We start from the raw sequence: 22,329 nt of genomic DNA, 5'->3' as shown, positions 1-22,329 counted from the left end.
CTCTAGTCTCCCCTATGGAGCTGCTGACACCCGCCACCATTTGATCCGATCCTGCCGGCAAAATCCAGACGTATTTTCCATCCATCTGGTTTATTGGATTGGATAGGAGTGGATGAAAACGGACAGGCGGTCCGTTCCCACCTGATTTCCCCATAGAGAAAAGTGGGACTGTGTCCGTGTCCGCTCTGCACAGCGGAGTGGACAGGACCTGTCATCCGCCTGCTCAGTGAGGATCAGCGGAGCAATCCCCTGCTGAGCAAGAGGAATCCGCAAGACGGAGGCTCCTGTGTGAAAGGAGCCTAAGGATGCTAAGTTAGTGACATGTCATCTAGTATATTCATCTGTATGCAGAAATTAAAGAGCATCCAGTTTCTTGTCACCTTGTACACACTTTTCTGAGTTAAGCCTGCCAAAGAAAGAGCCCTTTTCTTCCCTGCACCCAAGAAAATCGCTCAATTCCACCATCAACACAGTCAGCGCTGATGGGAGAACCCCTTCTGTGGAGCCATTGTGCTCTCCCAGGGGGAAAAGCTCCCCCCCCCCTTATAACAGCCGCTAGAAATAATCTCATGTAAAATCTGACAGGCTGGTTGTACCCAACTTGAGCGATCGATCATCTTGGATACATTCAGCCTGCCCAAACATGGTTCGAATCTCTGCTGAACTGGCTGAGATTTGAACCATCTATTGCCAGCTTTACTGACATCTGAAAAAGCTCTAAAGTAGAGACCAAGCCAATTTTTTTGGGTGGTTTAGACATATTGGTAATGGTGCTTGTGTTATTATTGTGGTGATTTCTGCTCTTATTCTCTGAAAATGGGACAGGAAATCAGGTCATATTGCTTTAGTTGGGAAAAAGCATAATCAGGTTTTGTTGAGGAAGGCTTAGAACATTGTCAGGTTGCTATTGCTGTGTGTGCCCCATGTCTTGATGCTCCTCACATATTGAGTAGTCCTGAGAGCAATAAAAACCTGACAATGTTCCAGTCCTTCCCCACTCTATCCAGAACTAGAAAAATTCTACACTGATACTTTGTGAATTTGTATTAAATCTGGAGGAAGGACATTTCCACAGTTTTATAGCCCAAAAATATTCTAGTAATTGACCCAGTGGGATTAATTTACTAAACATAATTTTTACTTGCACATGATTTGATGGTTGAAGTGAGCACAACTTTACAAGTGAACATTCACTTTCTACTAATTGAGCCCAATTCATAAAGCAATGACCTTGGTTTACTAAAGGAGTTCAGGCTGTTTACTTAGCAAAGTGAAATTGAACTGTAACAGGAAATTATCACATAGCTTAGGAATCAAGGCTAAGCTCTGCTGACTTCAATCATCCAAACATATGCAGAGAGAATGTAATTTTTTTCCTTGCATGTAAATGAGTATTCTTTGCAAAGTGAATTTTACCACATTCACTAAGCTAAGTGAAATTTGCCTTGCAAAGTAAAAATTCACTATGTAAAGAGAACATGCTCTACTCATTTTGTAAATCAACCCCAATAGCTTGTGCATTGCAAAATATTATTTGACTTAACAGCTTTTTTTATTTTTTTTTTAAACTTGAAGAGAACAGAAGATGTAAATATGAACAATTAAGCTTTGTCCTCTGTATATCTAATCGTCCATGTATTAGGACTGTACTAACATTACAAGTGGTTCTTGTTCTTGTCAGTAGACCTTGCTTTCTATAATATACAGTAGCAGAGCAGCTCATATTATACTGTAACCTGTATGTTGAATGTATTTGGGACTGTCCGAAGTTCTTATGATGTTTCTCTCTCATAGGCAACACTGAATGAACAATGGGCAAATTCCAAATTTAAGGCATCTCAGCTGGAGAAGCAGATTCCTGACGAGTTCAGCAGTGATCAGGGAGAGTTGTTTAGGTTGCTCCACAAAATACATGAGCTGCAGGTCTCTAACAGTGAACTACTAACTAGGTCCATGTGTAAGGACAGCCTGCTCTACCAGAAAGACTTCGTAATTCTGGGTTACCAACATTACAGATCCCTCTGTGAGAAAATCATCCAGCTGCAGCAAACATTAATAGGTAATGGTTTCAGATTTTCCCAAGTGGCCATGTCATTTTGCAGGAGACATAATTCTTTAAAGAAGGTGGATGTGCACTATTCTATTTATTTCTCTTTTATTGTAGATGTGTGTTTAAAAGGGAGATTCCCCAAAAAACAAAAATTTCCTGCTGAATAGTTTGAACTACTTTGTGTACTACCTGAAACAGATCTTGATCCCTTACATATCACATGAGTCATCTCATTGATTTTCATGGACCAGAAGTGTAACAGCAGTGTCAGATCACACTGTGCTGCCACCAATATGTGACAAAACCCTCTCAGCCTTACCCTGCACAAAAAGTTTCTAGCTCGCAGGACCACAATCTAGGTGCCAGCAGACAGAATGATTAAGGCTTGGTTCACATCTATGCAGTTTGCTTTTGATCCGTTTCTGCAGTGCTTTTTCCAGTGCGTTTTGCATTTTTGTACATGCGATTTTACCACGATTTGCATTTCGCATTTTTGATGTTTTTTTTGTTGGCTAATTTGTTGTTGGGCAGATTAAAAAATGTAATTTGCGGCAAAATTGTGGTAAAATCACGGCAAAAACGCACTACATGCTTTTCTGCAGCTTCTCTATTGAAGTCTATTGAACCAAAAAAGTACCAGTTTGCATTTAAAAAAGTCCCTGACCCATTCCAAGAATGCAGCGGCTGAAAAAAGCATAGATGTGAATGTGTCTCGTAGGAAACCACGTTAAATGAACTGTGGTGCATTTCTGCAAAAAAGCAAAAAAAAAAACCGCATAGGTGTGCACCAAGCCTAACACTGGGTTTTGTTTCCTACGCAGTTAACCTGTTACACACCATACAGCTGCCACCAGGCGTTTTATGGGAAACACCAACCATTCACAATATCTGCTTTAGCAACTATGACTTTGAATAAATGTCTGTAATACATACTGTCACAACAGACAGGAATATTTCAGAGATTTATGATTTAATATCACTCTTCAAAAAAAACAGGGATTTTTAAATTCTGCCTTAGTGCACTAGAGATATTTTTTTAAAACATTATTTAATAAGAAAAATAGTAAGACAGTGTATACAAATTATTTACAGAAAAGAAGAAAAGACACAATAATGCAATAGAAAAACATGAATAGATCAAGAATGAAAATACTTAACAAAGTTCTAGGTTTTTGAGTTCCAGCAAAGTTCAGTTAATGGTCATAAAATGGATCATAGTGTTGGCTCTAATAAAAAGACTCTTGGCTGATGTTCTTCATTTGATGGTAGAGGAGAGCTCTAGATTGCTGATGCAGTCAACTTTTGTGGTTGCCAAGGAGAGTAAATCTTTGTGCAGGGTGAGACTGAGAGTGTTTTTTATCAAAAATTGGTGGCAGCACAGTGGGAACTGTCACTGCTGTTGTCAGACAGAGTTATAGATGTCACCTGTACTGCCACCTTCTTGTGAAATCTGGTATTGCAATAAATCTGCCAAGTTATAATGGTTGTGCGCAATATAAATCATATTGGGCCCATATGTTGTTTACAGAGGGTCTTTCATAGTCCACAGTGTAATATTCTGGTGTACAAGGGCAAAGGCCTGTTTAATGAGGAGACTGAGTTTTTGTATTCTGGGAAATCACATTTATATAGTTATGCTTTGCTTTACCCTATTGTAACCTTAACCAGAAGCTTTTCTTTTAGCTTTGAAAGAAGTGGGAAGAGTTAGGACCTTGGTTAGGTTTATTGCTGTATGGGATCCTGTTGGGCAGATTTCCTGTCTCTATGGTTCAAGCTGAACCAAGTGAAAAAGAAACTCAGTTTAATTTATTAGAATTTCTGAAAAACAACTGTAGTGTTCATAGAAGTTCAAGAAGTTCCCTCCTTTAAAATTCATATCTACACATGGAAAGATTAATTCAGGATGTGGATCAGCTCTTAAGATATGTTTATCACTGTTTACATTTGTTTCTTGTCTCATCTGTCTTTGTTAATTTGTTTATTTCAGATGAGAAGGTCCATGATCCAGAGCTTCTACATCTGCATGAAATGGATCATGTGAAAATAAAGCAGATGGAGGAACAAAAGTCTCTGCTTCTAAGTAGATTTAAGGTAAAGTGCAATTGAAGAAGAATATAAAGTGTACTAGTTTAAAATTAAACTCAAAAACATCCCTTCCCCATCTACTGTTACTTAAAAGGATTAAAGCTGGCCATACATTATACACATTTCTTATTCAATTTCCTTTTCTTTAGATTTACCTTCAACTATGTAGTGCAAGGGCCTGCCTGATTGCATACACAGGGGTTGATTTACTAAAGGCAAATCCACTCTGCACTACAAGCGCACTACAAGTGCACTTGAAAGTGCACTTGGAAGTGCACTTGGAAGTGCAGTTGCTGTAGATCGCTGTAGATATGAGGGGAAGCTCTGAAATGAGGGGAAGCTCTGCTAATGTGCAAGCAAAAATGCTGTTTTTTATTTTCCTTGCATGTCCCCCTCAGATCTACAGCGTCTGCACTTCCAAGTGCACTTGCAGTGCAAAGTGGATTTGCCTTTAGTAAATAACCCCCAAAGTGTTTAGGTTTGACCTCATATTATATGGTTTTGGTAAATCCAAAGAAAAATTGTATAATATATGGCCAGCCTTAGTAGACTTTTTGTAGTACCGCTCCCTTGGGGACTGCTTGGATTTACCTGCTCATCTGCATCACTGTGACCCTGTAAACCTTCCAACCCACCTGAAACTCTGGGTTCAAACATCATTTCAGCACCTTTAAGTAATAAGTAAACTCTCAAAACGTTTATATTCTATTAACGTTTACTGGAGTACTTCAGATAAGATATTGTTGTACAAAGGGGATAATGGTTCCACTGAGATTTAAATAACAGCACAAGAAACCCAGGCCGGCCTGTTCAACGCTTTTATCCTAATGAGAGATGTAGTTAAACAAGGATGGTATGAGGGCCCTTCAAGCAGCAATGACAGAATGTCCCTGTTGCAGATCTGATGGTCTTCACCGGCAGTCGGAGCCCATTAACTATATCCAATAAGGTGTAGTAACAGAGTGGTGGTATATCTTGTGCTCACTGCAGCTAAAGATGCCTATGTACAGTACAGTGTTCGAATAGAAGTGCAGTGAAGTGTTCCCAAAGTAAAGCTGTCTGTACACAGTGTCCCAGTAAAACAACCAAGTAAAGACTTGCAAAGGTGGGCAATTGCCCTCTCACCAACAACCAGGCCAAACGCCTTCCAGATAGCGACTCCGGAATGGACGTCCTGGCTGCGGACCCGCTTGTGATGATCACTCAAATGCTGAGCACGAAGCGTGGGTTGATGTATGGTCGAGTTGGTGCTGGTCAGATGTCCGATGAACAGCAGGCAGGGCTGGACCCCCTTCTTGGTCGGGCAGGAATGTTGTACACTGTGTGGTAGGCCGCAACCTCCCTCTCCCAGCACGGAGAGATCCTCACACACGAGGCCTGGGAAGAAGAGTCGCTGGGGCGGGTCTCTGGTTTCTTTTATAGCCCTTCCAAGCAATCTCCCTGATAGTAGCAAAGATCCCTGGGATATATATCCGAGTGTATCGCCATGCAGGGGAATAACTATCTGGTGGAACTACCAATCCCATAATCCCTTTGGTTAGGCTCACGAATATGATGTCAGTTTAGTAACACCAGGCACTAGAGGGATAATATAATATACAGATTGGACAGGGAATAACGCTCTAGATACCTCTCAAGCTTCACCCCAGCTGGCCTGCTCGGTCACTGGCTTGACACACAAGGCTACTCTGCAAGCGTCACCTCTGCTGGCTGGGTCCCTGGCTTGATTCCCACCAAGGTTTCTAGAGTCTTCACCGTCCCTGGTTGGTGAGAATACTGCTCCGGTATTTGCTTCACTTACTCACTGTGGTCCCTGGTAGATAGGCAGATAGTCCCTTACTGGCGACAGCTTTCCCTCTACCTCTGACCACCACAGGTTCTCCGTCTGACAGAACCGTCACTTTTGGTTGGACTGCAAGCCGAAGTCCCAATCCTACGCTGCTCTCCTGCTTCTGGATAGGCCCTCAGACAGCCTAGCAGCCAGATGTGCCCGGGATAGGCCCCATCTCCAGCCTAGCAACCCGGGCAATACAACACATGTCCACCTAGACAGCTGTCCAGGTGGCACAGAACCCAGATGTCCTGACTCCATCCGAAATTATAGGTTATCCCAGCAGGCCAAGAGATTCATGAAAAACCCCTGCCAATTGGCTGAGACACCCCATATATCCATAACCTGACCTTGCGTTGCCCTTCTTGTATCTAGTACCACCAAGTACCCAGCCACCTAGTTGTAGAAGAGAAAAATGCAACAAGGCCAAAGTTAGGGAGAAATCAATAGATCTCTAGCAATCAACCATGATAACTAATCCTGGCAAGTAAATTTGTGAGGAGAAACCCCCCTGCCTAAACTCCAGGGTGCTACATCCTCCCCCTGCCCACAAAACTACGTCTCAGGGTTTGCAGAAAAATAATTTCTTTTAAAGCTCTCAAGCCTGAGAGCAACTGTCCTGGCAAAAACTGGAATAGGTAGGGAAACAGGAAAGGGTTAACAATATAACAATATAGAAATATAAACATATGTGTGGCATGCCACACGAATAAACATAGGTGTTAAATAGTCATATAAAAACTATGATAAGTCATATGCGACAAAAAAGGATCTCAAATATCTATGTACAATTTTAACGGCAGGCCTAAGCAACAACCTTAATTCCTCACTATCCATCTAAAATATATGTGCAATGATAATATAAAAATGGGTTAGTGTTGACGGCAGGTAAGATCCCTGTCTCTCCTTAGCCAAGGAAGACGCACCAACACAGCAACACCTGAAAGAGAGAATCATCAGCAATGTAAATGCATCCGATCCTAAAGTAACATGGTGCAGTATAAACATACATGATTAAGCAAGTTTCAATTGTCCTCAGCCGAAGACAGCATACCAGTGTAAATACACCCTATAGAATATTGTATTATTTACTATTGTTTATCTTTTTTTTTTTTTTTTTTATTATTTTTATTGAAAATTTTCACTGTGGAGGTACAAAACAGGGGCATACCCTGCCCAATTGGTGCCCATAGCCATGTGCATAACAGCGTACAACTCACTGTGTATCTCAAAGCTAAACATATCTACCTATAGTTAAAACTAAATAACCACATATCTAGTACCCAATTTTCACATGGTAGGATAATGGTAGGAGATATCTATTCCTGTCCCCAACACGCAACAGGGCCAGGTAGTTATTAGGAGATCTAACCAGGGCAGTCCCCAACAGGCTGATCATCTGCTGTGAGCTCTGAGTCTGTCTATAAGTGCCAGACTTTATCATATTTTTTGGGGCATCCTCGGGATAAATATGTTGCTTTGTAGAGGGGTATCATTGTATTAATTAATGCTTTCCACGATGGTAAGGTAGGGGGCTTGGCTGACTTCCATTTTAGTACTATGGCTTTCCTAGCGTAAAATAATAGGATACCTATTAGGGTGTGGGCTGCTTTAGCTAACGCCAGCTGTTCCACAAGGCTGAGGAGACAGACACCGATTGTTAGAGGAATAGGTATGGTAGTCAATCCATGGATAAATTGAGTTACCTCCCTCCAATATTTTTGAACCTGCGGGCAATCCCAGAATATATGTAGGAAGCCAGCAGGCATACTATAGCATCTCCAGCAAGCAGCCGATGAGATTGGGTATTTGCGATGAAGGCGTTGGGGCATATAGTATATTCTGTGCAGGATTTTGAATTGCATTAACTTGTCCCTAAGTTGCAACTAGTGGTTGAAGCGGGGAAATCCCACAAGTCTTCCCAGTCTTCGCTGTCCAGCTCCTGCACCTCCACCTGCCACAGGTCCCGCAAACCCATCCAATCCAACCTGAATGGATGGCAGCAGTACCCGGTATATTTGAGATAGTGGCTTAGGGAGTTTAGCATCATTTAGCAGTTTCGAGATTGTCATGCTCCATCCAGAGCTGAACCGAGTTAAATTGCGAGTCAAATGCGTGACGGAGCTGCAGGAACCTGAAGAAGGAGGGAAAATGGCTAATTGGGCCCAATTTGGACGTTTTCACTTAGGGGTGTACTCACTCTTGTTGCCAGCGGTTTAGACATTAATGGCTGTGTGTTGAGTTATTTTGAGGGGACAGCAAATTTACACTGTTATACAAGCTGTACATTCACTACTTTACATTGTAACAAAGTGTTATTTCTTCAGTGTTGTCACACGAAAAGATATAATAAAATATTTACAAAAATCTGAGGGGTGTACTCACGTTTGTGAGATACTGTTTACAGTAATCAGCATTTTTTTTAGCACTGATCACTGTATTTTTTAGCACTGATCACTGTAGCACTGATCACTGTGTCACTGGACCCCAAAAATTGTCACTTAGGGTCAGATTTGTCCGCCGCAATGTCACAGCCCCTCTAAAAATCGCTGATTGCCGCCATTACTATAAAAAAATTAAAAAAAAGTTAAAAGTCCAAAAATCTATTCCGTAGTTTGTAGACGCTATAACTTTTGCGCAAACCAATCAATATACGCTTATTGAGATTTTTTTTACCAAAAATATATAGAAGTATACATATTGGCCTAAATTGATGAAGAAATTCGTTTTTTTTTAATTTTTTTTTTGGATATGTATTATAGCAGAATGTAAAAAATTTTTTTTAATTCAAAATTGTTGGTCTTTTTCTTGTTTATAGCGCAAATAAAGAAAACCGCAGAGGTGATCAAATACCACCAAAAGAAAGCTCTATTTGTGGGGAAAAAGGACATAGATTATTTGGGTACAGCATCACACGCCCACGCAATTGTCAGTTAAAGTAACGTAGTGCCATATCACAAAAAATGGCCTGGTTATTAAGGGGGTAAATCCTTCCGGGGCTGAAGTGGTTAAAGACAGTATATTTTCCCTTAAAAAAACATTAGCAGTTGTAAAGAATTACAGTGAAAACATCTGGTTTTATTAACTTTTGGGTTAACAGGATTCAATTATACCTCTATTGTTATAATCAGTTGATATATGGGCAAGGTCAGATAACGGAAAATTTCTTATCAAATACTTACTGTAATTTTCCTTTCCTGATGGACTCCATGGCAGCCTATGTATGGGTTAATCCCGCCTCTCATACCTCATAGGACCCCTATCCCATAAATCTTTGCTCCGAGGCATGGCAAGAGGCCGTGTTCCGTAACTTAGCCTACTCCAGCAAATGGGAGGGAACTCCTGCTGCCATGAAGTCCATCAGGAAAGGAAAATTATGGTAAGTATTTGATAAGAAATTTTCTGTTTTCCTGACAGACTCCATGGCAGCCTATGTATGGGAAATAACCATACACACCTGGGCGGGCAATTGCTGGTTAAAGAAAAAAAAGGTTTAATTGGCACCGTCAACAGACAGAAAATGTAAATCAAAATTAACAGAAGACAACGAGGCCAGTTCTACGCTGTAGTGGGCCATGAATGTATTAATTGAAGACCATGAGGCCGCTTTGCAAATCACTTCTGGGGCGACTTGCCGGGAAGCCGCCCATGATGTATAAACGCTCCTGGTTGAATGAGCAGTCACCGCCACCGGAGTTGCAAAACCCTTAGCCTTATAGGCCCACCGAATGGCCTGAACAATCCATGCTGCGGTAGATCTGGAAGAGGCATGCAAGCCTTTGTTTCTCCCATTGAAGAGAACGAACAGATGCACAGACTAGCGGAAAGGAGCTGTGGCTTCTAAATACTGTTTCAGAGTTTCTCCAACATCTAGAGGGTGAATACTAGAGTCCTCAGCTGACCTGAACGTTGGAAGAGCAATCTCCTGATTCTCGTGAAAGACAGATAATACTTTGGGGTTTGAACCCAGCATAGGAAATAAAACTACCTGATCATGGGAAAATGCTAGGAATGGCTCCTTTCGGAAACCCTCTTGGCCGATGTTATGGCCATCAGGAAGGCAACTTTTAGAGAAAGTTCCTTGATATAAAACTGATCCATGTGTTGCATCTCTCTCCCTGAGAAAAAATCCAGGACAAGGGGAAGATCCCACTTGGAAAATCTCGGCTTTCTCTGAGGTACGAGCCTTATTGCTCCTACCTTTAGTGACAAAACTTTTGGATAAGATTAGGATACAGGAAGTGAAGGGAAATCTCCTCAATAGGACACACATGGCAAAATTCTGAAAGGGATTTTCCCCTTTCCTACGTCGTATATCCAGAAACAAAAAAATAAATGTGGGCTTCAGGTATACTTTTGATCATCAGAACCCTAGCCCAAATCTAAACCAAACCTATTGATTGTTCACAAATGTATATTTTCAGCAAAAAATTTGCAAATTTTTAAAATGTTTTAAGACCTAGCAGTGTATAAAGCTAAGTGTGGTTCAATTTCTCAATGTTATATATTATGTTTATATTGCTTACAAGGCCCATTACAATTATTCAGTATTTTTCCCTGTAGAGCAATATGTAACATGTTAATATACTTAGCTGGCCTCTTAAACAATGCTGTTACAGTGAAAATAGGATGAGAATTGCTTAGAAATGCTGAAAATATTACTGAATAGGGTGTGATTATAGAACTACTCCAAACTGTACTCATCATTAAGAATATTGCTTGGCTACATCTGGATTTAATAGTTTATGAATCATAAAACCCTGCAGGTTATAAAAAAGTCAAAAATGTCTAATAAGAAAATAATTATCTTTTTTATATGGTACTTGCCTTCAATTCCATATTGTCCCCTGCAGAAAGTCCATGATCCTCTTCTGGGTGGCTTGAATAATTACAGATAAGGGAGTTTACCCCTTTACTTTCTCACCACATGTGAACAACAAATGCTAGATCCTAGATGAGTTCTTACCCCCTTGCAGTCATTGATTTATTTTATTAATTATACAGGTGTTCTGTAAATTAGTTGATTATACTATTCAATGGACAGTCCATTAAAGTAAAGACAAGCAACCAGTACCTGTATGGTTCTGCAACTAGGATCCCACATAACAGAACACAGCCAACTGATAGGAGGGTAAGCTCCGATCTGAGGTGTGATATTCACTTATGATATAAAGGAATGGGGGGGGGGATTTTTTTTTTATCAGAAGATTGGGGGGGGGGGATTTTACATATAATTTTTTTTTTTATTTAAATTGCAAATGCTTATGTCTGAAGGACTTTAGTGAATTTGCAAGATTAGCATGCCTTATTGTATTCTGAAAAATGACAGAAATGTTTCATCTTTTGCAGCATGATATTTTAGAAAATGGAGTGGAACCTGAGACATTTGGGGGTGTTCGTCTGCATCTGGACATTGAACAGATTGATAGAGCAATCACTGACAATAGGAAGAACAATGTAACCCACACAAGATTAACCCCTTCTAGTCCTAATTTAGACAGGTAGTGCAATGGTGAACATTTCTTACTTTTCTTAAATGTAACTCAGAGCTGTGTTGTAAAATAATACATTTTTTTCAGACATGCTGCATATTTCAGTTGTTCTCAGCATTGTCTAAGTTTCTCCATCTTTGACAATATCTGCCCATTTGTGGTGTGTTTAGGCTGTGTGGCTCATAGAATGTAGAATGTTTTTGGAGGAAAGAATGTCAGGGTTGTCTCAGAACCACCAGTCAGCTTTTTGTAGTTGCAAAAATAGAAGTTGAAATTATTGCTGTTAAGCAATACAGAAACTTTTTCTTTAAATAGTTAATTGGGTACTACACAACGGGGAAGGATCTACTAAAACTGGTGCATTTAGAAACTGGGGCAGCTGTGCATAGTAGCCAATCAGCTTCTAACTTCAGCTTGTTTATTTAAACTTTGACAATAAAATCTGGAAGCTGCACCAGATTTTGCACTCTGCAGTTTTAGTAAATCCCCTTAATGTGTTTCCTATCAGCCTTTCCCAGTACATGGCTTAGCGCTGCATTGGGGGTTATTTACGAAAGGCAACTCCACTTTGCACTACAGGTGCAAACTACAAGTGCAAAGTGCACTTGAAATTGTACTGAAAGTGCACTTGGAAGTGCAGTCGCTGTAGGTCTGAGGGGGACATGCAAGGAAAATAAAAAACAGTATTTCTTTATCGTACATCATGGGATACAGAGGTATAGTTATTAAATTAATGGGTATATAGGCACCTTCAGGTGATGAACACTGGTATACCCAATACAGGAAGTTCACTCCCCTATATAACTCCGCCTCCTTCCAGGAGTACCTCAGTTTTTTGTCTAAGGTGTTGGTCACGAGTGAAGATGTGCTCTGAAGAGCTCCAAGCTGGAGGGATCCCATGCTGGATTTAAACAGCCTCCATAGACCGGATCCATCCAAAGTGCCACTAAGGTCAAGGTGGGTGGTACCCAGGCCTCGTTTAAGAAGAACGAGGTTTTGTCTGTAACTCCTCTCTTTGTAGGGCTGGACCCCAGGACCCAGGACTTTTTTGGTCATGCTACATTACCTAAAGTTTTCCTGGGGGGTGCTATACAGGTCCACCTAGTCCTTGAAGGTTTGCTAATGCAGTCCGCCGTGATGGGTGAAGTTTGGATCTGTCTGTTACAGCAGTATCCTGCAGAGAGCAAAAGGTAAAGGAAGAAGCCTAGGAACTGTAAAAAGTCCACCTATGCTTTTTTCTTACATAAAGTAAAAATGTTGTCATGCCTAAAGTCTCCACTAGAGGGAGTAAATGCATACCTTAGTATGTTGCTTCTCAGTCAGCTCAGAAGTCTCAGCTAAACAGCACGTGTGTGGTCTCAAAAGCCAGGGGGGGTCCTCATCCTGAACATTTCCCCCCTGGGGGAGGGAAGTACAACTGAAGCTTGTATTCCCCACCTCAGGAAGTGCGGCGGCGGCAGTGGATTTTTTCATTTAGAGTTTATTTCTATTTCCCCACAGAAGGTTTTTTTTTTTAAACTTCCCGCCGCCCAGCCCTCCCTTGCCTCCCATCTTGCTCAAAGAGCGTGTCAGCCGTCTGTGCGTGCGTGGACTAGGGCTTATTATAAACAGAGGGGGACGTTGATTGACGGAGGGAGCGTGGTTTACGGGCATGGCTAAGGCGCGGCGCCGCGTGCAGGATGTAAGTACACGAGGAGCACATGGCGCAGACAGACGCTCACATCCCGCAGCTCGCAGCTACAGTGGACACACAGGACACAAGAGCGCTAGGGGCACATAAGGAATGCAGGCATTTCCAGTACAGGAATAACATTGATACCAACTAAAGCTGAACTTTATTAGCATTTTCTTTTGCTAAACTATTTTGCTCAGCGAGTTGTGCATTTACTTAGTGTCTCTGTTTTTTGTGCTCAGCACTATGGCTCCCAAAAAAGACACCCCAAAGGTACCAAAAATTCCACCCGTCGATCAGGTCAGTAGTTTCTATCCTCCAAGGAGGAGAACTTCCGGCATCTATCGACATCAGGGATGCATATCTGCATGTCCCTATATTTCCCGCTCACCAAAGGTTTCTGCGGTTCGAATAAGAACAGCAGCACTTTCAGTTTGTAGCCTTGCCCTTCGGGCTAGCCACAGCACCCCGGGTGTTCACAAAAGTACTGGCCCCACCTCTAGCCAGCTTAAGGGCACAGGGCATAACAGTTTTGGTGTACCTAGATGATCTATTGCTAATAGACCAATTGGTGGCTCGTTTGGAGCAAAGTGTACGCATTACAACCAGTTACCTGAAAAGTCTGGGTTGGATTCTCAACCTAGAGAAGTCTTCCTTAAAACCGCTAAAAAAGCTAGAGTATTTGGGTCTGATCATAGATACAGCCCAGAAAAAAGGTGTTCTTGCCTTAGGCAAAAATCAACTCCATAAGAGAGTTGGTGCGGATGGTCAGGTCGAAAGGAGATCCCTCCGTTCGCCTTTGCATGAGGTTGTTAGAAAAGATGGTGGCTTCATTCAAAGCAGTTCCCTATGCCCAGTTCCATTCGAGATTGTTGCAAAACAGTATTCTATCCGCTTGGAACAAAACGATTCAAGCTTTAAACTTGCCAATGCGGCTGTCCCCAAGGGTGTCCCAAGGCCTCAATTGGTGGTTACTAACCCAGAATCTGCTGAAAGGAAAATCCTTCAGACCAGTTCCCTGGAAAGTGGTAACGACAGACGCCAGCTTTTCAGGCTGGGGAGCAGTACTAGAGAAGACAACTGTCCAGGGACAGTGGTCAAGAATCAAAAGAGCCTTGCCCATCAATATCCTAGAGATTCGGTAGTGCGTATGGCTCTGAAAGCCTGGACTTCCAGGTTACGGGATTGTCTTGTCAGGATCCAATCCGACAACGCAAAATCGGTGGCCTATATCAATCACCAAGGGGGGCAGCAAGAGTCTTGCAGCGCAGACAGAGGTGAACCATATTCTAACTTGGGCAGAAAGGAATATTCCGTGCCTATCGGCAGTCTTCATATCGGGAATAGAGAATTGGCAGGCGGATTACTTGAGTCGCCAGCAGTTATTCCCAGGGGAAAGGTCTCTTCACCCAAACGTTTTTCGTGCTGTTTGTCAAAGATGGGGGACTCCGGACGTAGATCTTCTAGCATCAAGATTCAACATGAAGTTAGTCAACCTTGTGTCCAGGACAAGTGATCCATTCGCATGTGGAACAGATGCGTTGGTGACCCCATGGGATCAGTTCTCACTGATCTATGCATTTCCCCCTATTCAGTTGCTGCCATGACTTCTTTGCAGGATCAAGCTGGAAAGAAAGACGGTAATTCTGGTAGCACCAGCATGGCCCAGAAGGTCATGGTATGCAGAAATCGTAAAGATGGCAGTGGAGGATCCATGGTCCCTTCCACTGTGGCCAGACCTACTCTCATAGGGGCCGATATTCCATCCTACCTTACGAAAGCTAAATTTAAGGGCTTGGCTATTGAAACCCACATTCTGAAGAAACGTGGGCTTTCTAGGTCAGTTATCTCTACTTTAATTAATGCAAGGAAGCCAGCTTCCAGAACTATATATTATAGAGTCTGGAGGGCTTATGTTTCCTGGTGTGAATCCAAGGGTTGGCACCCTTGGAGGTATATCATAGGCAGAATTCTTGCCTTTCTACAATTAGGGGTAGAGTTGAAGTTGGCCTTGAGTGCTATTAAAGGCCAAGTCTCAGCTTTATCGGTCTTATTTCAAAAAATGATTGCTACACATTCTTTAGTCCGGGGTTATATGCAAGGGGTGATACGGATTAATCCGCCAGTTAGATAACCTTTGAACCCTTGGGACTTGAACTTAGTCTTGTCAGTGTTACAAAAACAGCCATTTGAACCGATTTAGCATATTCCCTTAGTCCTTCTGACAAGGAAGCTGGCGTTCTTGGTTGCTATATCCTCAGCAAGGAGGGTTTCAGAATTGGCTGCTCTTTTTTATAAAGAGCCATACTTGATTATTCTTGAGGACAGAATGGTGTTATGCTCTCGTCCAGATTTTTTGCCAAAAGTGGTCTTAGGTTTTCACCTGAACCAAAATATTGTCCTGCCATCGTTTTTTCCCAAACCATGTTCCAGGGAAGAAAAGTCACTACATTGTCTATTTAAAGACGACTGCTCAGATTCGGAAGACTGATGTCTTATTTATTCTGCCAGAGGGTCCTAAGAAAGGACAGGTAGGGTCGAAATCCACTGTCGCTAAGTGGATTCGGAAAGTTATAATTTAGACTTATGATTTAAGGAATAAGATTCCCCCTTTTCAAGTCAAAGCGCACTCTACCAGGTCGGTTAGTGCTTCTTTGGCAGTGCGTCACCAGGCCTCCATGGCTCAGATCTGTAAGGCCGCAAATTGGTCTTTAGTACATACATTCACCAAATTTTATCAGGTGGATTTAAGAAGGCATGAGGATCTCGCCTTTGGGTGCAGTGTGCTGCAGGCAGCAGTATAAGTTCTCAAGTCTGGGGGTACCCTGTGGGTTGTCTCTCCCTCCCCTCAAATAGCATTTCTATGGGACGTCCCATTGAGTTAATAACTATGGCTCTGTGTCCCATGATGTACGATAAAGAAAATAGGATTTTTATAACAGCTTACCTGTAAAATCCTTTTCTTGGAGTACATCATAGGACACAGAAGTCCTGCCCCTCTTTTTGGGGTTTAGATATATTGCTTTGCTACAAAAACTGAGGTACTCCTGGTAGGAGGAGGGGTTATATAGGGGAGTGAACTTCCTGTATTGGGTATACCAGTGTCCATCACCTGAAGGTGCCTATATACCCATTAAGTTAAAAACTATACCTCTGTGTCCCATGATGTACTCCAAGAAAAGATTTTACAGGTAAGCTGTTATAAAAATCCTATTTTTAGATTGCACATGATTGGATGATAAAATCAGCAGAGCTTCCCCTCATTTCAGATCTACCCCTCAGATTTACAGGGACTGCACTTCCAAGTGCACTTTCAGTGCAATTTCAAGTGCACTTTGCACTTGTAGTTTGCACTTGTAGTGCAAAGTGTATTTGCCTTTCGTAAATAACCACCAATGTTTCTTCTTCCTGCAGCTGCCATAAAGACAGTCATGATAATAGTGTTTGTGTGGTAAGGTAATGACAAGGGAACTGGAGAAGTTTTAGGGGTCAATTCATTAAGAGATAAATACCGCATGAATTTTTTGACTTAAAATAACTCATGTGGTATTTATCTTAAAAATAGTCAGTTCACAAAAAAAACATGCGTTATTTACCGAATGCGTTAAATATTTATGTTTTGCGATATTTAGCACTTAAATTTTGTGTTATTTTTGGCGTTGTTCTTCCCCATTTTTAAATTTTTTTGCAGGCTAACACTGAAGGCTTACAGCAATATTGTGAAACTATGAAAAGATTCAAGGGTGCTTTCATTCACAAAACGATCTCGCTCTGATGAAATTTTACAATTTATTTTTATTCCTCAGGGGAGAACATTTTCACACTGATACATTGTTATCATTAGAGTTCCTCTAATTGTTATTTTGTACATTTCTAAAATACCACCAGCAAACACCAGGTGAAAAAATTAGGAATAGGTGTGTTTTTTACTGAATTGACTTTAAAGTGGTTGTTAACCTACTTTGACTATTTTTTATAATCCTCTCTGTGTCCTAATGACAGGTGCTCCTGTCTGTGTGATTTATTAAAAAAAAAAAGCATTCTTTACTGTATTTCAGAGCATTTCCCGAAGATCACATGTCTGGCCAGCTCTCTCCTCTGCCCAGCTGACAGCTGCAGGGGGCAGGACTGAGATTCCTACGCTGATGTCAGCTGGGACGAGAGGAGGAGGAGGAGAAGAGAGAGAGAGCCGGCCGCTCACCTGATCGCCAGAAAACGCTCTGAAATATTTTTTTATGAATCACACAGACAGAACTTGTCATTAGGAGATAGAGAGGATTATAGAGGACAATAAAAGTTATTTTAGCAGCAACAGGGGGCGGGCACTGACACAGGAACAGACAGGCAAGAAGGGAGGGGGGAGAGGACGGAGGAGAGCACAGAGGAGGACAGAGGAGAGAGCACAGAGGAGGACAGAGGAGAGAGCAGATGACGGTTGCACATAAACTGACCACGGTGTCAGGACTGAGCAGCCATGTTAAACCGTGGGGGAGGACATAGCCAGGCAGACAAGGGGGAGGACATAGCTGTCCTCCCCCTTGTCTGGGGGAGGACAGCTACTGGGGGAGGACATAGCCAGGCAGACAAGAATCGCACCACATTCCTATTTATATTGCATAAGTTCGTATTTGTATGAGTTCAAATCGCACCACAAAAGGTATCGGTACTTGTACTCGCTGGCCAAAAAACAGTCCGTGCAGCCCTAAGTGAAATCACAAGCAACACCCAACCACATTTACATATTCTAGCATTATACAGTAGATTATGTAACAGTAGATCTACAGTGTACATATTATGTACATTTATTTTTACAGTGGCTACAGAACTTGCAAATCCACTCCAGGATTAATACCAACAAGACAGAATTCTTCTTTAAGCCTTCTGACACCATTTCATCATCTCAGGGCACCAACACAGGCTGACAGTAATGAGGTGAGTTGTGTACCAACACTGGCACCCTTGAGTGAAAGGACCTTGAAAAAAATGAAGTAAAGTATCGGCACAGTCCCACTTCAATATTTGTGCCATAGCTCCCCATCCTCGTGCCATGATTATACTACTTTAAGACCAACTCATCTATTGTTTCTCTGCAGGCTGGAAAGCTGTTCTCTTTGTGAATGCTATATATAAGCAATGCAGCTTAAAATAATGCATTGTGAATGTCTTTTTTAAAGTTAAAAATACATAGGATAGTTCTCTAGAAAATGAGTGGAAACTTAAGAGGCTCTGCTATTGTACAGTTCTGAAATGTCACAGGATTCAGATGACATTTTATATGAGTCGATTAATGTACTGCAATGAAAACCTTTCCTTGCTATCTGAAGTCCTGTAAGGGCAACGGTACAGATAATCTGCCAGGGTTTATACATTCAAAGAATTTTGAGAGAAGTGAGTATCAAGTTTAAATTTTGAGTTTTAAATGTTTAGAATTTCTGCAGGCCAGATCACTATTTTTTTTAGGGTTTGAAAATGATTTGTCTATTTTTATGCCCTCCATGCTTAACGTGAAAGAGGACACTGTACTTTTTAAAAAAGGGGTATTTTTATTGTAGATTGTTGATATGCTTAGCCATTTTTTTTTTTAGAGGATATCGCTATATATATGTGTATTGCCTCATCCCTAGCAACACCTGAAATCACTGGCACTTTGAATTAGACATGTGCAATTCTTTTGTTCCGAATTCGTTTTTCTTTTTTTTCCAATTCTTTATTTGGAATTTAGAATACGGTAACACAGAAACCTCAACTATGGTATACATACAGTGGAGCACATCCACGAACACGGCCACATGCACAAATACCACAATGTCATTGATGATAAACATATAATTGAAGTCCAGATAATGGACTCCAGGGTCTAGGAAGTCTCTGCATCCTGTATAGTATTTTGACGGTATACACCATTTAATTCAGTGTAGAAAGAATAAGCATGACCCAGGGGTCAAAGCGACAAAGGAGGGTAAAGAAAAAGTACAGAAAAGAGATGAAAGAGGGGGGAGGGGAGGCACCAACCAATCCCTACATCTCTGCCTGGGGAGCCTTCCCAGGTATCTCCGTTCCCAGAGGAGTTAAGTCACCAGCTCCGCATGCTCCTCAGAATAAACATACTCATACCAATAAAACCATTTCTTGAGGAACGTCTCACTAAGGCCTCTTTCCATGGCCACCAAGTCCTCTATTTCATTGATTTCGGCTCCTCTTTTCAACCAAAGGGCCACCAACGACGGCTGCGTCGGCTTCCAGAACAGTGGGATGCAGCTCTTCGCTGATGTGAGTAGGAGAGGTAGAATGGATCTCCTATAGATCTTGCTTGGGATCTCATGGTGGTGCAAGTGGAAGAATGCGGGGGAACATGGCAACTCGCGGTCCGTGAACTTCTGGACAATGCGGTGAACCACGGTCCAAAGTGAAGCAAAAGACGACATGACCAGAAAATGTGGAAAAGAGACCCTGGTTCCTCCCCACACCTCCAGCACAAATCTGAGCTCTTTCGGGAACATCTTGTGGATCCTCTCTGGTTTATAGTACCACCGTGTCAGCACTTTATATCCCACCTCCTGATGAATAGCGTAAATCAAAGTTTTACAAGAGCAGAGTAAAAGTCTCTACACTTGCTTTTCCGTGAATTGTAGTCCCAATTCTTGCTCCTATTTAGATATAAAAGGAAGGTCTAAAATCCGGGGGGTGGAGCTATTAGCAATTGGTAGGTCTGTGAGACAGCATGGCCAATGGGGGACTGTTCCTGACACAATAGCTTGAAGGTAGTAAGTTGCCTTCTGAAGGGCTTTGGGGGGGGGGGGTAAAGAGCCAATGAAGTGAGCTAGCTGTATTTTTTGCCAGAAAGAAAGACCCTTCTTGGGTCACTGCATTCCGGACAACAGGGGTGAACAACGAAGGGCGCTATGGAAAAAATCGCGAAATGCTTTCTGAGAAATCCGCCAACCGTGGGGTGATCCCGTAACCAGCAGGGCAATGACGTCTGACACCAAGGCACTGAACCCAGCCGGGCCCCTGCCAGGATGTGTTCCACTTCTACCCAATGTTTCAGAGGGCCATGGCAACATCAGTCCAGAACTCGTGTCAGATGGCATGCCATATGGTAGAGGTTTACATCCGGCAGAGCAATGCCACCCAACACTTTAGGCAGTCGCAGAATAGACTGAGCCAGCCGTGGGGGTTTTTAGGCCCAGAGGAACATAACAAGAGCACGGTTTACACGCCCTAAGGAAGGAATTCTGGATCTGGACAGGGAGGGCCTGCAGATAATATAACAACCGTGGCATAATGTTCATTTTTACTATACTACAGTGCCCGAACCAGGAAAACAGCCCATGATGCCAGGACTAAAGTTCTTTTTTAAAGACTGTCAACAGGGGCGGAAAGTTGAGGGGGAAAATGTCTTTGACCCTACTTGGCAAAAGAATGCCCTGGTATTGATATCCAACACTGCCCATTTGAAATGGAAGTCTGCCTGAAGTAGCATAGCTAGGGAGGGCGACATGGAGATGTTTAACGCCTCTGATTTCTGGTAATTGATGTGCCCCATACATCTTCAATTCCAATAACAGGTTTGGGATGGACACCAGGGGGGTTAGTCATGAAGAACAATAAGTCATCAGCGAACGCCGTAATTTTTGGGGACAGCGTGTCATCCAAGCTAAGGCCTGTGATATTGGGATTATTCCTAACTGAGCGAGGAAAGGGTTAGAGGGTCAAGATAAATATCAAGGGGGACGGGGGGGCACCCCTGTCTCATCTCATTGGCTATCGCGAAGGATGAGGAAAGGTGGCCATTCACCTTCACTTGAGCCGACGGGCAAGAGTAAATGGCTTGTACCCAGTTCATCATCCACTGTCCCAGACCCACACATCGAAGGGTTTCCAGCAGGAAGGGCCAATTCGCCCTGTGGAATGCATTCTCTGCGTCGGCCGAGAGGAGCAGGACCAGGATCTTCTGTGTCCGAGCGGCATGGATCAGGTTAATCGCCTTTGTAGTGTTGTCCCAAGCCTCCCTCGTGGGTACAAATACCACTTGGTCGGAGTGGATTAGTTGAGGAATTGTTTCCATTAAACGTATTGAGAGGGTTTTGGTGAAGATCTTAAGATCCACATTCAGGAGGGGTATCGGACGATAGTTTTGGCAGTGGAGAGGGTCCTTGCCCTCCTTAGGGATCACCGTAATGTAAAAAATTAGTTATAGTGGTCCTCTGCGCTACTATTAGTGAACTAAAATAAGATAAAATAAAAATACTAAAGTGGAAATGCAGCAAAACCTAATAGTGTTCACAGCTACACCAATAAAAATCAATAAAAGTTGCAGTGATCTTGCGCATAACCCAGCAATCCATCATCAATCAAAAATTAAATAATTACAATAATGAGAAATAAGGTTCAATAAATGTTCATAAATGTTGTGACACAGTTTAGTTAAATAAGCACTTACTTCATCGCAATGTAATCCTGCAGTGTGTCTGCGGGGGGGGGGGGGGTCACCCCCTTCCCATCGGTGTTATACGCCTTAAGAAAATGTGGGGTCAAAAGATCCCCAAAGGTCTTATAGTACAAGAGGGAGTACCCATCTGGGCCCGAGGCCTGGGGCCCTGGCCGAATTCGGGCTATTGCCAGGGCCATTTCATCAGCAGAGAGAGGGGCTTCCAAGGCGGACAGTTCCTCGTCGGACATATGAGGCATTCCCGACCTTTGTAGGTACTCCTGTATGGCTTTGGAGAGCATAAAGTTAGATGCAATACCTGCAAAATAGGTCAGCAATCTCCTCCGTAGCATGGACCTTAGAGTGACTCTCATTAAGAAGTTTGGGGACAAATGTTTGAGCCTGTTGTGCTCTCAAAGCCCTCGCTAACAGTTTCCCATACTTGTTACTATATTCGTAGAACGTTCGTTTACATTTAGCAATCACGGCCTTGGCCCTGACTAAAGCCAGGGAACGCAGTTGGTTTCTCAGATTAGTAAGGTCTGCTAAAACCTAAGCAGCTAGCGAGCGTTTATGTTCAGCCTCCAGAGACCTGATCTTTTCCAGAAGATCGACAGTTTCCTGGGTTCTAGCCTTCTTAAGCCGGGATCCAATCTTGATCAGGATTCCCCTGATGTAGCTTTTCTGTGCCTCCAAGACCATCATGGGAGCACTATCAGGGCCCACGTTGGAAGAGAAAAAAAATTTCAGTTCCCTGGAGACTTCTTC

General features: G+C 42.4%; 1 protein-coding gene across 1 annotated transcript in view; it reads left to right on the top strand.

Moving 5' to 3' along the window:
• The window catches only part of LOC141148042 (kinesin-like protein KIF19), a 115,758-nt gene that overhangs the window by 69,202 nt on the left and 24,227 nt on the right, over positions 1–22,329 (top strand). The window contains exons 14-17 of the mRNA XM_073635198.1: positions 1,795–2,059; positions 4,038–4,141; positions 11,316–11,467; positions 17,945–18,062. Of these exons, the coding sequence (XP_073491299.1) occupies positions 1,795–2,059; positions 4,038–4,141; positions 11,316–11,467; positions 17,945–18,062 (639 nt within the window). The remainder of the gene's footprint in view (positions 1–1,794; positions 2,060–4,037; positions 4,142–11,315; positions 11,468–17,944; positions 18,063–22,329) is intronic.

The sequence above is a fragment of the Aquarana catesbeiana genome, linkage group LG06 (genome assembly GCF_042186555.1).
Source record: "Aquarana catesbeiana isolate 2022-GZ linkage group LG06, ASM4218655v1, whole genome shotgun sequence".
In the NCBI taxonomy this organism is placed as follows: Eukaryota; Metazoa; Chordata; class Amphibia; order Anura; family Ranidae; genus Aquarana; species Aquarana catesbeiana.
The sequence above is the reverse complement of the archived record's forward strand: the minus strand, read 5'-3'. Positions and strand labels throughout refer to the sequence as shown.